Below are 14,627 nucleotides of genomic sequence, written 5' to 3'. Positions count from 1 at the left end.
CTAAATTTGTAAAAAAAATGTTTAATACTGAAACAATGTGGGATTTCACAGTATTGTACGTGCTTTGTGTTTTTATTGTTTTTAAAACTATAATTTTGCAAAACTCACAATCTTTGTTTTGTATGACAATAAATTACATAATTTTAATTAGGTTTTTAGGTAACCTTACTTACACTTACTTATTTTTATTATAATGGTCTCTGATCCGGCATTAGAAATATATACCCTCATATGTTTTTAGTGATGATAAATAATATTTACAGAGACCCATTAAAAAGAGGTTGCTATTATACTTAAGTTAAAATGATTTATAATTAATAATTTACAAGGTCAAGTAAAAAAAAAATAGTAAAGAACTAAGAATATTATGTTGATTCTGTTACACTGTTCTATCTCAAATTTATTTGTTTATTGAATCCTCATAATGTTATAGAAAAACAATATGTAATTGATTTTCCACCAGCCTAAAATTTGTATGTACACAATATTTGTAATTTTGGGGATTGTGAATGATAATTACAATTGTAAATAATGTTTTTTTTAAAGAGCAACCACTGAGTTTCTTGCCGGCTCTTCTGCCTTCCGAACCGGTGGTAGAGTCACTACACAATTAACAGACAATAACAAAATAAATAGATTTAAATATATTAAAGGCTTTTCTTTTCCTTAAAATCTAACAAGTAAATATAAATTTAGGTGCACTAGTAGTGTAAGAGAAAACCGGAAATTTCTAAAATCGGTATATTAAAAAATCTTCAACAAGTGTGTGTGTTCAGCACTAATTTCTCTAATTACGATTTTTGCACATCCCTAATTTTACTACGATTTATATGCATGTGTTGAATTAGAAAGAGATAGGACTTTCCCCCCACATTTAATTTTTTCCCAAGTGTAAAAGAGAGGTCCGAGATATTTATGAATGACATTTTTATACACACATACAAAATTTCTAACCAGCACAAAGCTTTGTTCTGAGTCAGAGGTCTGCTTCATTTGTGGTCTGTGATGACAGTTAAAACTTCAAAAAATAAATCTTTCAAAAATAAACATACTGAAATTTCAAATTCAATTAAGAATTTATAAAATTATATTTATGCTAAAACAAACCATCGTTACTTATCTATTAAATAGTTCTTTAAATTACGTTGACTAACTCTTAGCTTTGACACATATTTATTACAAAGATTGTGTGTGTGTGATTTACAAAGTTATGTGAAATTCTGTAAAAATATTTGGTATTGAAAATGCAAATTGCTTGAAAATAAAACTAATTCTAACTGGTGTATAGCATTGGTAAGTTCAAGAATATTTGTCTGAGGCTATTAGTTAGTATTGTTGCCATTTGATTTGGAGCTCAAGCTCTTCCCATACATGACACCACACTAGAGAATCTGTGTTAACTCCCATGGTCCTTCATATATCTGCTCTGATTAGCTAGTTATATTTAACTAGCTTTATGGACACTGAAGTTCAGTTGTAAATTATAATACTGTATGACTTTTTCAAAAGAGAAACTGTTGAGTTTCTTGCCGGTATCTTCTCAGCAGAACCTGCCTTCCGAACAGGTGGTAGAATCTTTACAAATAGTCAACTGACGTGTCAAAAGTGCTTGTAAACTGAGCCTACTTGAAATAAATGATTTTTGATTTGATTTGATTTTATTACTATTTATGCTATTCAAACCTTAAGTAGGTAAAGAACCCATTCATCGCCACATTATGGGCAGCTGATATAGGCTTACTCATATTTAAAGGATTCAAGATGCTTTCAATAGTTTGAATACCTAATTAAATATGAGGTGGTAGAAACTAAAAACTTAAACACTTTGTTGTTTGTTTGATATTATTCAACCCTCCAAAATATTTCTATAAACAATGAAGGTGTGTTGTACCTTGCATGTACACCTTCAAAGCTTCACAAATCATATTCAAAGTTTATTTGTGAGGAGGTTTGTTTAGGTTTAAGCATTAAAAAAGTGAATAATATGAAGACATTTTTTTTTTCGTGTTGAGTAAGTGCCGATGGCTCCATGTGGGACCACTACGTTACCGGGGGGTTTGGGTGAGCGCAGAAGCATCGCCTGATGAGACCAGAAGGCTGAAATAAAGATAGAGGACGGAACGGCTCTCTAAGGGCGTCTCCTATGAGACTCAGACCTCGGCTTAGAGAGCCATTCAGGAAGTGGTTATGAAGACAACTATAACTGTTTTATATTGAAATGTGCTTTTTATTATTAATTTTTATTGTAATGGTATTATTGCTTCAGGTCAAGACAACCATTATTAAACTACATAAACATCACTGAATAAAAAAAACATTACCTGAGAATGAGTGAATCAAGTGTAAAAGTTATAGAAGACAGTAAAGTAAGTGATCATTTACTCTACCAATTATTTATACTAAAAACTTTTGTTGTTGCAATAAAGATATTTAAATATAAAATGAAAAACAAATATGTTGCAATTAGATGAAAAGTTCAACTTATTTATAGATGAAATTATTTTGTTTTCTCTTTGTGCATCTTAATCCTATAGTCTATTGAACTTGACACAACAACAAATAACTTGGAACACAGAAAACCAATAGGTTTAAAATTTACCTTGGAAACTTGTTGGACTCAGACTCTACTCAATAGATCTATATTGGATAAGTATAAGAGGATAAAAATGTCCTGAATAACATTTAGCCATAAAGGCAAATTTATTTGTTTAACCTTACCATATTGTGATCATTATCAGCCAATGGCTCTCTACAGGGCCATACCTTCCTTTTTATAAGAGCAGGGTTATGGAGCTAAGCACACTGCTCTGCGAGGTAACAGGTTTCTTTTTTCACTTTTCAGCTTATTGAAGAACTAGACGGCAAAGCAAAGTTGAGAAAATGGCTGAATATGAATTTCAGAATAGAAATGACTGATGGCAGAGTACTTATAGGAATATTCTTGTGTACAGATCGCGATGCTAATGTTATATTAGGTATGTTCAATATCAATAATTTAGTTTACAAATTGTCCTGAATAGGCTTCAATTATCTTTAAAATACAAATATCTTAAACTACTTTAACTCAAAATGGTAGTATCATTGTGATATATCTTTTAAGATTTAGCAGTAACCTGTATATTAGCTGTAAAAAAACTGTCGAATTTGACTTTGATCTCTTAAAACAAGAGATCAATCAGGTTTATGTTAAACATATTATGTTCCTGAATTTCCACTAGCTATTTATGGTAACTTGTGCACCAACTAGGTAGCCATCAAGGCTAATTGAAAGGTTTGGTTTTGCTGTGTTATATTTTGGCTGGACAAGTTTTCTTTAATTAAACTAAGCAATAAGTAAATTAAAATGTGTAATAATAACAGAACATAAATTGAAATAATTAAATCTCTCCTATTGAAAAATGGATGCACAATCAGCGACCAAAAAACATCCCCACTCAATGAGTGCACTCGATTCACATAGTCGCATTTGCAAATTCAACCTTAAACTCAATTCTCAAGGTTGAATTTGCTCTGAATTTAGGATTTTATTGAATATCGGACTATATTAAAGGCCTTTAGGTATAATTTTCTTAACCAATAATTCTAAAACTGCTAATTAAAAAATTGCCCAGTTTTTAAGTGACATTTTCTACATGATTGTACTTTTATTGTGTCTTTTATTATAAGAGGTCAATGGAAATAATATATCAATCCATCTTCAAAAGTTCTAGCTTAATTGTGTTAATTTTATATTGACCACTTAATAAATCACCAGTTAATACAAAACCTCAACAATAATAAATTAATTCCATAGATTTTAATTAAAATTATTTTAATTTTTCAGGTGCCTGTTCTGAACATCAGAAAAGTATTGATGGAGAAACAGAGGAGCCAAGAGTATTAGGACTAGTCATGGTACCTGGACGTCATATAGTGTCCATACAATTAGATGACACTACACCACCATCCAAGTATTACTATGACGAATGACATAAATTGAAACAGTCAAAATAATAATTCAAACATAGTCATAATATATCATATTCATATAAGAAATAATATAATAAAAAATTCTTAATTTCCAAAACCATTTTATTCATTTTCATCAGTTAAACTCATCAATAATTGCTTTACTGTATTAATTTCGAGATAGATATTTTTTGAATCGTTAGCAAATGGATTCAATTTGTCAGATTTACTATTACTGAAACAATCTATAAAATCTAACAAATCTTTACAAATACTTTGAATACTTGTTATCGAGTCATTGAATTGTGCACACAAAAATTTTTTCTTTAGTATTTTATTTAAACAAACAAACGAATGTTTGGCCACATTTTGATGTGTTAGTATTTTGTAAAACATTACACTCAAGTCCCTTATGTCTTCGTCTTCATCTTGGAGAAGTATCACAGCAGATTTAACAGCATTTATTTTAATGTCATCACTACAACTGGCGAATGTATTTGCAAGCTCATTGTTCGCTATTGCAGCTGTATATCTCATATCAATATCATTATTTTCAGGGTTACACATCAGAAATATATTTTCTGAGCACAGTAATAAATTTGCATTATTCCCTTGTGCTGCAAAGGTCCTTGTAGCATAAGGAACCAAATACCTTGTATTGTATGAAACATTATAGCTTAAATGATCTTGTAAGTAGCAACTTGGTATTTGTATATTGGAATGTATTTTGAGAGATATGTAATATAGTGTTTTCCATATCACAGAAGTTTTGTTCTTTGTGTTTGAAGATAACAAAACATCACTTGCATGTACAAGGACCTTTTCTGGTACAATATCACAATTTTTTAACCTGTGTAGTATTATTTTAATGTAAATTTCAAAATCCTGAGTATTCATTAGTAATGACATAACTTCTGGTAGAATGCTCCATGGCATGTTTTGTAAACATTTTTCAATTTTTTGATTCATCCACAGAAAAGCACCAGGTTCATAACATTTAGTTGTACCTTCAGTTAAAATATTTTTAATTACATCAATGGTTATTTCTGGGATATTTTCAGAAAACAATTTTTCCAAACTCCATTGACACAAACAAGAAGGAGTTCTTTTTGATAAAATTTTACAATACTCATTTCTCACGGAATCCAGTTGATTTTTATGTAATTCCTCATTGGAGTAAAGATCATAACAATTTCCAATTACCATAAGAATTCCATGAAGATAATTTTCTGAAGCGATCGTTACCTTTTTGATATTATTCAATATTATTTCAAATGAGTATATATTTAGAATAGCTTTTGCCGTTAGCCTTCTTACTGTATATATCGGACTACCCAAAAGAGTCAAAATGTTTGGTAGCAAATTCATATCTGAATCAATTTGATCATCCAAATCATAAGAAAAGTTGTATCTTTGTGCAAAGTTTGCCAAAGTATTCAATATTGGCACTAAATTGGAGTGTGCATTAATAACATCTTTGTGTGTATCGGTTTTTAATTGTTGGATTATAAAATTCCATAGTTTTATAGAATGTGTTCTAAACTCGTCACAAGCCACAGATGATAATATTTCATCTGTCCCAGTTGGCTTTTTTTGACCAATCAGTTTTGGAATCAGAGCGCCATACAACTGCAATGCTGCGTTCCTAAAATACATTAATATTTAAATTATATGTAAATATAACATAATCAAACTTACGGCTTAACCAAGAATCATTTATTTCATGGTTTTAGCATAACAAACAGACAAAATCCCAATTTGCATTTACTTGTTTGTTTTATGATGCCTCGTTATTATACCTTCACAGCCTTCTATCATTATCTCTATCATAATTGGCTTATAATTCTAGTGTATCCGTTTTTTTTTATGACAAGTAACCGCTTGACTGCAATCTCGTCTGATGTTAAGTGACAATGTAGTCTAAGATAGAAGCAATTAAGTTTTTACGCGGCATCGTACCGGAACGCTAAATCGCTTGGCGGCATGTCCTTGCTAGTAGGCTAACCACGGCCGATCCTTACCACCAGATCTGACCTGAGCCAATTTATGACATAAAATAAACTGCCTCAAGCTCAGAATCGTACTCAAGACCTCTGTTGAGATCCACATCACTTCAACTGCGCCAGAAGTCGTTAAATTATGATGGTATAATAAGGTAAACCCACCTTATTTGCCACTGCGGATTAGTAAGATTATTAAATGCAAGTTCAACCAATTCAGCGGAGTAGTACATCATGTCCGAAGCTAAACTACTGTCCATAACAATTCTCGTTAAGAAATGTATATAAATTGCTTTTGGCAAATCTTTCTCTGCATTACTTTCTTCAATACAAGTCTCTTGTGCGTTGTTGCAAGTGATAAGTATTGTTTTCATGAAATAATGAAACAAAGGCTGGAAAACAGTAAGATATATCAGGGATTACAATATGGCTTAATCTTTTTAACATGAAAATTAAACCGACTTCAAAGACTTATTTCAGTTATTATGATTTTAATACAAGAACTTCCTCTTTTTTTGAAGTCGGTTAAAAATTAACTAACATAAGATGGCCAAATGGAGGGTAGACTTAGGAGAACCATCTCAGGTGTGCATTTATCTAAAGTGCTTGTTTAACGATCAAAATAGATCAGAATAGTTAGATCAAATAGCACTAGTGTCAGGCTATGAACGCAAAAAAAGACACAAAAGTAAAGAACACTGAATTCCTCAATAATTCATTTAACTATCATCATCATCTTCATATCAGTTGATTGACGTCCACTGCAGGACATAGGCCTTTTATAGGGACTCCCAAACATCACGATGCTGTGCCGCCTGCATCCAGCGACTCCCTGCGACTCACTTGATGTTGTCAGTCCACCTGGTGGGGGGTCTTCATTTAACTATGGGGGATAGATTTTTGATTATAAGTGACATAATTTATATTGAAAATAAAAATCAGAAAGAGATGATAAGTAGATATATAATGTATATATGAGATGAGATACTCTACCCTGTATTTAGCTATAATGATAAATAAAACAACATACTTTTCCTTTTTTAACATCATTGCTAACTATTCTGTGAATCATTATAGATAGACCCGCGCCTCGTCTAGTAACAGATGACATCTTAGTCGTTTCAAGTAGGAGTTCATCTAATTTTCTTTTTAGTAAAGACAAAGGCAATTCAGACACATTAAATTCGACTTCTGAAGCTGTTAGATATCGAATGCCTTGACCTGTTGAACAGAAAGTAAACTAAATTGAACAAAACAAACCATATAAAGGTCAAATATATGGCATTAACTAACTTACTTACGTTAACTTGCGATTTCTTATTATATTTTAATAACAAATATTATATGAACAATATCATGTGTCTCAAACGGTGAAGGAAAAACATTGTAAGGAAACCAGCAGACCAGAAAATTTTCTTGATTTTCTGTGTGTGTAACCCCTCTCATTCAAGAGAGGAGATCCAAGCTCAGGAGTGAGCTGAATATGGGTTGATAATCATGAACAAATATTAGCTAATATTATTTTTAGTTGGATGCAATCTTTATGACGTTTCCGAACGTCGTCTGCAATACAAGATTTTAGGTATCACCGGTCACGTAAGGGCGCGGCGGCATCACTCAGCGCGCCTTGAACTCATCCGAAGTCGCCTTACGTGTTTTGATTTTACCGTACTTTATGTATGACCTAAACCTAGGGACGTCATAGATTAATAGGAGATAATATTTTGGAGTATACTATATTATAATCTGAATATTCATATATTTACCAAGTGCAGTACCAGCTGCCTCTATTGCACCTTTATGTCTCGATGTTTCAAGAACATGTGCAATAATATTTAAACTTTCTTCACAAAGTTGTGCATCGTCTTTGTTATATTGAATTAAAATTGCTGCTAATTCACATGATGCCTAAAAATTGAAACATCTAAGATTAGATAAGGATCAGATTTAAAAACCAAAAACATTTTCTTTAATATTGTAGAATACCTTAACATTCAACCACAAGCAATTTAAAACAATTTGGTAAAAACCTGAAATCTTTATTTCATCGTTTGTATTTTTGCCGAAGTTAGATTTTTTAATTAAAGACAATATTTTGTCATTCATTTTGAGAAAATCTGAACTAGTATTTGTGTCTCCTTCCCAAGCAAACTCATTAGAAATACTTTTTATAATATTTAACATTATAATCATGGTATCACTCGGTATCTTCATTTTATAAGAATTTTTAATAATAACATCAAAAATTATGTACATTAGACTCAAAAATGAATGCATTTGCTTGCCACTTGCTATGGATTCAACTACATTTGTTTTGGCATTGTATTCTGTATTAATTTCATTATATGCAAACTTGAAAACATCTTCAATATTTCTAAACTCAGCTACAACAGACTTTTTCTGTATTAGAACGTTAATAATAAGTTTAAATATATTTAACCCACAACTGATTTCAAAGAAAAATTTACTTTTCATGCATTTGAAACTCTCTTCTATTAAATGGTTCATTGTATTTGTGTCACTTATATCTGGCAAATAAAAGTCTAACAACAGTTGAAGAGTACAATCATGTATATCAGAAGCAGGATCTTTTAATAAACTTATAAGTTTCATGATATAATCTGTTGAATTCAGCAACCAATGATCGTTTTCTTTCAAATAACCAATTAAACATTTGCTAGCGTCTCTAGTTTGTTTCTGCTTCTTTCTTGGAACTTCATTAAAATGTTTTAACATTAAGTGTGCGATTTTCACAGTTGTGATTTTCCGTTGATAATTACCATTCAGATTTAAAGATTCGATAATAAACATCTGCAACTTTTTGCAAAAGTTTAGTAAACCATGAAGCTCTTCTCCGTTTTTATAATAATTTATAAATGAAGTATGTAATGTTATAAAGAAGTTTGCTAAGTTATTTAATGTACTTAACCTTAGTACCGTGCAATCTGAATTTACATTATTGTGTAAAAACTTTAACACTTCCTGAAATTCAATGTCAGGTGGCAATCCTTTTTTGTGGGATACACAAACAATTTCAAAAGCTAACATCCTCACTGATGTATTAGAGTGTTCCAAACAAGAAATCACCATTTCGCCATTTTCATCTGACCATGTTCTATCAATTAATGCCAATTTATTAGCTTGTTTTGTTAGAGAAATCCAGCTATGAAGCTTAAATAAGCTTAAATCAGTGTCATTTACAATTTTTAGTTCCCCAATAAGAATGTGTGCCAATGTTGGGAATTTCTTAAAGGTTGTTAAGCACCAATAGTTAGTAAAGTTTTCAATAGCTTTAACTGATTTTCCAGTTAATATTTCCATAATATTACTTAGAAATAGTTTTATCCAACTATTTTCTGAAATTAGTTTTTTCAAAATTGAATAATACATATCAGCACCAGCCGAAACCAATCCAGGATTACCCAAACTTTTCACCAAACCATGAATCCAGTGGTTTCTTACAACTAAATCTTCAATGTTACTGTTATCATGTTCAATAATCTCAGTAAGCATAAGATATTTAGCTTTGTTCCAATAAAATCCATTAATTTCAATTAATACTTTTTCATACATATCTTTATCAAGTACTAGTAACACCATTTGAAATATAATTCGATTTAAATTTCTCACACCAGTTATGGGATTTTCCCAGTTGTGATTAACTACATTGAGCAGTTTTATTTTCCTTTCTGTGGTAAATAATATTTCTTGGAATGGAGTGTTGATTGCTTTTTTAAATGCAGTCATAATTTTAAAAACAATAAATGTGTATTGAGAATAATCATATGCCATTAACGTCATTAACTCAAATGTTGCGTTTAACAGACTTTCTACTTCCTTTAGAGGTTTATCTCTATGATGTGTAAGATATGAAGACTGAAACATACCATAGCATAATGATACTGCTATGGAAGTATTACTTTTTTCATCACTTTTTAATTGTTTCAAAAATATTTCTTGATTTATTATCTGCAACGCTTTATTCAAATACCACTCCTGTGTTTTAGAATTGCTAAGTGCTGAATAAAAACAAGTACAGCAAAGCAATTGATCATCAAATTGATCGAGTTCAGAAGTCAAATGGTGCCATAGTTTTGCTAAAATTTTTGTGCAACTTTCATCTAATTGCTCATTCATAATAGTTGCAGTTTTCTTAACAATCTGCATAACATCCTGCAAATTAAGAATGTTAACACTACAATACAAGATACTCAATTGATTTTATTCAGCATTTACATGATTTTTAGTGAGTTTTAGTGGGACTAGCAAGAAACAATAAATTTTATAAATAGTGCTATAAACTCTGCCAATTTAATAATCCTCAGGTTCAGGAATTAAATATTCATTAATGACCATACTTTCAATATTTTTCAAATTTTGGAAGTGATGGTCAACAGTGAGTGTAATGTGGCCGTACAATCATGGCTTGTTATGTCACATAGGTACACAAAGTTTGATTATCATAAAAAAATATTTTGTTCCTCGATCCAAAGACTATTGCTATTTCAATCTCCTTGTTTTTTCCTTGTATTCTATTGAAACTCGAGGCAAGCTAACAGGTTTTTTGATACAAACTAGTTAAGAATGTTTAAAATCATTAATGCAAAACTATTTGCACTTCAACTAACATGAATGTTTTGTTATTTTAATGTACTTAGAGAAAGTCATTCTGCCCCTCTCCGCCGCATGCTACTGAGGTTGCCCTATGGAGCCTGAGGCACATACACAATTAAAAAAAAGAATCTTTGTTGGCAAGGAAAGGCATATTTACCTGTAAATCTTCAGTTTTTATTTGTTTAGTGTGCACATCAAGTTTTACAATAACATTATTCCACAGGTCCATATTAAGTGATCTCTGTAAATAATCATAATTAAGTATTAAATGTACTTTCAAACACAAAATATACATTCAGGAAAAGTTGTATAATACCTTTTTACAATGAGATGTTATTACACAAGAGTGAAGTCTAAGCAACTGATGTTTTCCACAGATATTCTCTCCAGTATCCAGATATCCTCAATTGGATGTAAGCTTGAAATCATCTATCTCAGACAACAAGAATCATGTCAATTATAATTTATCATGGTAATGTAAAATAATGTTTATTTTAAAGTTACATCCTACTTTTTGAGTATTCTGAGTGAATATTAGATAAATCCAACAGGATATCTACCTTTAGAGTAATAACATCTCACTGCCTTTTTAAGTGAACTTTCAAATAATCTACACTCAGATATTTAATGAAATATGTATAAATAAAAGCCAATTTGAAAGAAAAATGATTTACTTCACTAAATAAAATAAACTATATTTACAATAACATTGAAATAGATTAATGTTCTATGAGCCACTGTCTTTTATAGGTTCAAAACCCTCTTTTTGCATTTTTTGTTTAAATAAGTCGTAATCTCTCTTCCTATCAAAATGGGTCACCCATTTAGCCGGACACGACTTTTCGAATATTCTCCTAAGCTCAGCGCACACTTTTGGCTTTAATGAACTGTCTTTTATGTTTTCATCGTCTAAGCACTCCCAGTAACGGTCTCTAGAGTCCCAACAAGTTTTTCGTTGTTGTTTATCAGGGAAAGACATCTTTGATAGCTATGCACCTAAAACGGAAATACGATTTATGTAATTGAACTTCACTTTCTTTGATTCCTGTATATTATAATTGATAATTCGGCTAATTAAAGCCTCTAATCTGCAACTATGAAAAGTGTACAACAGAACCCAATAAAATTCGTGTATCACGCTTATTCTTAATATTTTGAGATAAATATTAACAAAACTACTTACTTTTATACAAAAAACAAATTTTGATTAAGGTGGTGATTTAAATAATTGAATTAGTCTTTTTTTCTTGTAGGAGCAAATTATAACCTCGCTAAAAAAATCTGAAGGGCCGACCGCCGATAATTTTGCTTATTATGTCAATGTCATCACTGGCAACTGTCAGCTGTCAATCACAGACTAACAATTTTGCGGATACTAAGAGCAATTTAATTCACTGTCTATTCTTTATTTTCGGTCATAGAATTCGTCCGAGATAAAGTTTAATATATAAAATAATGAATTGCTGTTAATTTGTTTCGCTGAAACTTGAGAACAGCTGGGCCAATTTAGCTGATTTTGGTTTTGAAATGTTTGTCGTAGTCCCGGGAAGGTCTAAAGTCTAAACGTTGAGAAAATTTTGACAAAAGTAGTGATATGGCAGGGGTAGAGTGGTGAGGTAGTGGTAGAGTAGGGAATATGGGTAGGTTACTGATAGAGTAGAAGTATCGTAGGGGTTTAGAGATTAGAGATATGGTAGAAGTAGGATAGTGATTTTTGATTATTCTACCAATGATAATTATTTTATACTATAGATCGGTTACGTCCCTACATAATCACCGAAAAAGTGATCCAATTATCAGGCTACAAAATGTATAATATAGATTTTACACTTCCTAAACTCGACATTGTAGACGATATTTATGTATTATTTGTTTAAATATCGTCCGTTGCTGACCACAACTAACATTGAGATGTGGAAATTTTCTCTTTTGAGCGCCGCAAGGCAAGGCAAAACAACGTTTGCCGTTTCTACTCTTCTCTTCTCTTCTCGTTCTCGATAGGTACGTAATAAATCTAATGAGAAGAGTAGGTATATTAGGTACATCTATGAAAGAAAGCGATTCCTTTCTTAAAACGTAATGGATATATTTCAAATGAAAAGAAGTTTCTTTATTTTAATTTTTAATTTATTTACTTAGCAAGTTTATCAAGGTGGTTATTCTAGACATTTTATTCAAAGTAAAGAAATGAAAATGCCTTATATCAAGTCGCAGAATGATTTGGTTAACTAACCCGACGACTATTTCAATTCCTGATTGATTATTCAGATTTCTTATGATATCTTCTGTGATGTGAACTTTACACAATCTTACAAAACCTTCTAATTCAGTTTGCGTTTCAAACGGAAATACACCCGGAATCACTGGCACGTTTATGCCAGCTTCTTTACAGCCGGTAACAAATTGTATTAATTCATCGCACTCGAAAAATGCCTGAGTTAATATAAAGTCAGCCCCAGAGTCTGTTTTTTCTTTCAATTGCAAAATATTTCCTTCGCGACCAGGAAAACCAGCAACACCTATGCAAAAATAATCTCCAGTGCGTTGCCTTATGTAAGTGATCATAGCTTTGCTGCCTTCGAAGTCAGAATGGCTGGAATCAAATTTTTCTGAAATTAAAACAAAATTGTTGTCAGTTGCAAGAACCAGTTCATGACTAAGAGCCTCGTATGGGATCGAAACTAGTCGGGCATACTCCGACTATGAATCACGTGTGTTTTATAATAAAATTTCAATATGAATATTACGATACATACCTAGTTTAATTTCGAAATTACAACAAAGTTAAAGTTTAGAAAATAAACATTAGGTACACTAACCTCCTAAAATGATAAAAAGGTTACAAATTCCCATTTCTTTGAGTAGTACCAATAGTTTATCTATATAATCCTTTTTCACGTTAGCACAAGAAATGTGCAGTAGTACATTTTTCTTTTTACTTCTTAAATATTTTGCTAATTTTAAAGGTTCTATGTCGAAGTCTTTGCATCCATGCGCATACGCATGCCATGTTATAGAAAAGAAAGTTGGTTCCAAATTCAAATTTTCCAATTCTTCTTCCTTTACACCTGGCGTTATTTCTAACGAATACGTGAATTTTTCCTTTCTTCCATCGTTATTAAATATTTCAGTAATTCTATCCGACATTTTATTTATCACTTTATTAATGCTAGTAAGCGACTATTAGTTTATTTTTGTCAATACGTCAAGGTTACGAAGTATTTGATTATAACTTACTGGTTACGCATTTGATTATAACTTAGGTACTGTGTAACGAGGCCGATAAGATTAATGCATTATGGTCAACAAAACATAGATATCTTTATTACCTACAAGGTATAATTTAGAGAGTTAAAATTGAGTGTCTGTACTTTAAGTAAAATTATCAATCAAAGAAGAGTAACAATAAAACCCTAAAACCAATTAAGTAGGTAATCAAAGTCTGTAGGAACACCGTACCTAAGTCCGGTGCAAAATTCAGACTTTGGCTCAAATCAGACGTGTAAAAAAATATCTATATAAAATGCTGAATTTGATGCGCAAGGAAATCGCATCATATCAATAGTTATAAAAATTTGCAACATATAGAACCACATTATTTGCTTCATTGGGTAGATATCTAAGATAATTATTATCTACCTACTGATTGATAATCTATGGCTAATATCCATAGCTGGGCACCGTTAATCAAATAGTTAACTTCGTTAATCGTTAATCCGCTACAAAAAAAGTTAGCTTCGTTAAACGTTAAAGCGTTACATTCCGGAAGAATTAACGCAAGTTAACGTTAATCGTTAATCCGTTAATATGACTGGTAAATATTGCATTTTTATATCATTGTGAGAGATCCCCATTGGAAAAATAAGGGTGAGCACTGGGAAAAAGTGCCATAATTTGTTTTTTAGTCGATTTTATCTATAATTTTGACATAAATATAGTAATTTGTTGATTTCTTTGAAAAAAAAATCTTTCATCATTTCTTTACTTGTCTAAACCTGTTAATCGCGTCGCGCGGTAAATAGTAGGCATTGGATTAACGATTAACGGACTTCTGCATATTAACGG

The 14,627-nt window shown here is 31.2% G+C and overlaps 3 protein-coding genes across 5 annotated transcripts; 1 reads left to right on the top strand and 2 right to left on the bottom strand.

Annotated features, from left to right (window-relative positions):
- The first annotated feature begins 999 nt into the window (after positions 1-999).
- LOC112044028 (N-alpha-acetyltransferase 38-B, NatC auxiliary subunit) lies at positions 1,000-4,066 on the top strand. Its single transcript, XM_024079748.2, has 4 exons — positions 1,000-1,293; positions 2,267-2,366; positions 2,843-2,975; positions 3,824-4,066. The coding sequence occupies exons 2-4, from the start codon at positions 2,328-2,330 to the stop codon at positions 3,967-3,969; spliced, it is 318 nt and encodes a 105-aa protein (XP_023935516.1). The 5' UTR covers positions 1,000-1,293; positions 2,267-2,327; the 3' UTR covers positions 3,970-4,066.
- LOC112044026 (cytochrome c oxidase assembly factor 6 homolog) lies at positions 4,051-11,883 on the bottom strand. Of its 3 annotated transcripts, XM_052886167.1 has the most exons (9): positions 11,746-11,851; positions 11,123-11,558; positions 10,879-10,991; positions 10,720-10,803; positions 7,935-10,121; positions 7,715-7,856; positions 6,979-7,169; positions 6,114-6,340; positions 4,051-5,593 (listed from the first exon to the last, which is right to left on the bottom strand). In XM_052886167.1, the coding sequence occupies exons 4-9, from the start codon at positions 10,789-10,791 to the stop codon at positions 4,072-4,074; spliced, it is 4,341 nt and encodes a 1,446-aa protein (XP_052742127.1). In that variant the 5' UTR covers positions 10,792-10,803; positions 10,879-10,991; positions 11,123-11,558; positions 11,746-11,851; the 3' UTR covers positions 4,051-4,071. The 3 variants fall into 3 exon arrangements, with proteins under 3 accessions (XP_052742127.1, XP_052742126.1, XP_052742128.1); XM_052886166.1 differs by lacking the exons at positions 10,879-10,991; positions 11,123-11,558 and having other exon boundaries at positions 11,746-11,870; XM_052886168.1 differs by lacking the exons at positions 4,051-5,593; positions 6,114-6,340; positions 6,979-7,169; ... (2 more) ...; positions 10,720-10,803; positions 10,879-10,991 and having other exon boundaries at positions 11,216-11,558; positions 11,746-11,883.
- Positions 11,884-12,689: 806 nt separating this feature from the next.
- On the bottom strand, positions 12,690-14,157 carry LOC112044027 (uncharacterized). The gene is made up of 2 exons (XM_024079746.2): positions 13,382-14,157; positions 12,690-13,171 (listed from the first exon to the last, which is right to left on the bottom strand). The coding sequence occupies exons 1-2, from the start codon at positions 13,707-13,709 to the stop codon at positions 12,690-12,692; spliced, it is 810 nt and encodes a 269-aa protein (XP_023935514.2). The 5' UTR covers positions 13,710-14,157.
- Positions 14,158-14,627: the final 470 nt, after the last annotated feature.

Source organism: Bicyclus anynana, chromosome 16 (assembly GCF_947172395.1).
Source record: "Bicyclus anynana chromosome 16, ilBicAnyn1.1, whole genome shotgun sequence".
In the NCBI taxonomy this organism is placed as follows: domain Eukaryota; kingdom Metazoa; phylum Arthropoda; class Insecta; order Lepidoptera; family Nymphalidae; genus Bicyclus; species Bicyclus anynana.
Note: the sequence above shows the minus strand (reverse complement) of the source record. Positions and strands in the feature narration are given on the sequence as shown.

Coding starts and splice junctions, on each gene's coding strand:
- LOC112044026 (XM_052886166.1), bottom strand. CDS start 10,791: ATGGACCTGTGGAATAATGTTATTGTAAAACTTGATGTGCACACTAAA. Junction 7,170..7,714: donor GGCAGCTGGTACTGCACTTG/GTAAATATATGA, acceptor TCTGTTCAACAG/GTCAAGGCATTCGATATCTA. Junction 6,341..6,978: donor ATGATGTTAAAAAAGGAAAA/GTATGTTGTTTT, acceptor ACTGTTTTCCAG/CCTTTGTTTCATTATTTCAT.
- LOC112044028 (XM_024079748.2), top strand. CDS start 2,328: ATGAGTGAATCAAGTGTAAAAGTTATAGAAGACAGTAAA. Junction 2,367..2,842: donor AAGTTATAGAAGACAGTAAA/GTAAGTGATCAT, acceptor TTCACTTTTCAG/CTTATTGAAGAACTAGACGG. Junction 2,976..3,823: donor CGATGCTAATGTTATATTAG/GTATGTTCAATA, acceptor TTAATTTTTCAG/GTGCCTGTTCTGAACATCAG.
- LOC112044027 (XM_024079746.2), bottom strand. CDS start 13,709: ATGTCGGATAGAATTACTGAAATATTTAATAACGATGGAAGAAAGGAA. Junction 13,172..13,381: donor CCTTTTTATCATTTTAGGAG/GTTAGTGTACCT, acceptor TTTTAATTTCAG/AAAAATTTGATTCCAGCCAT.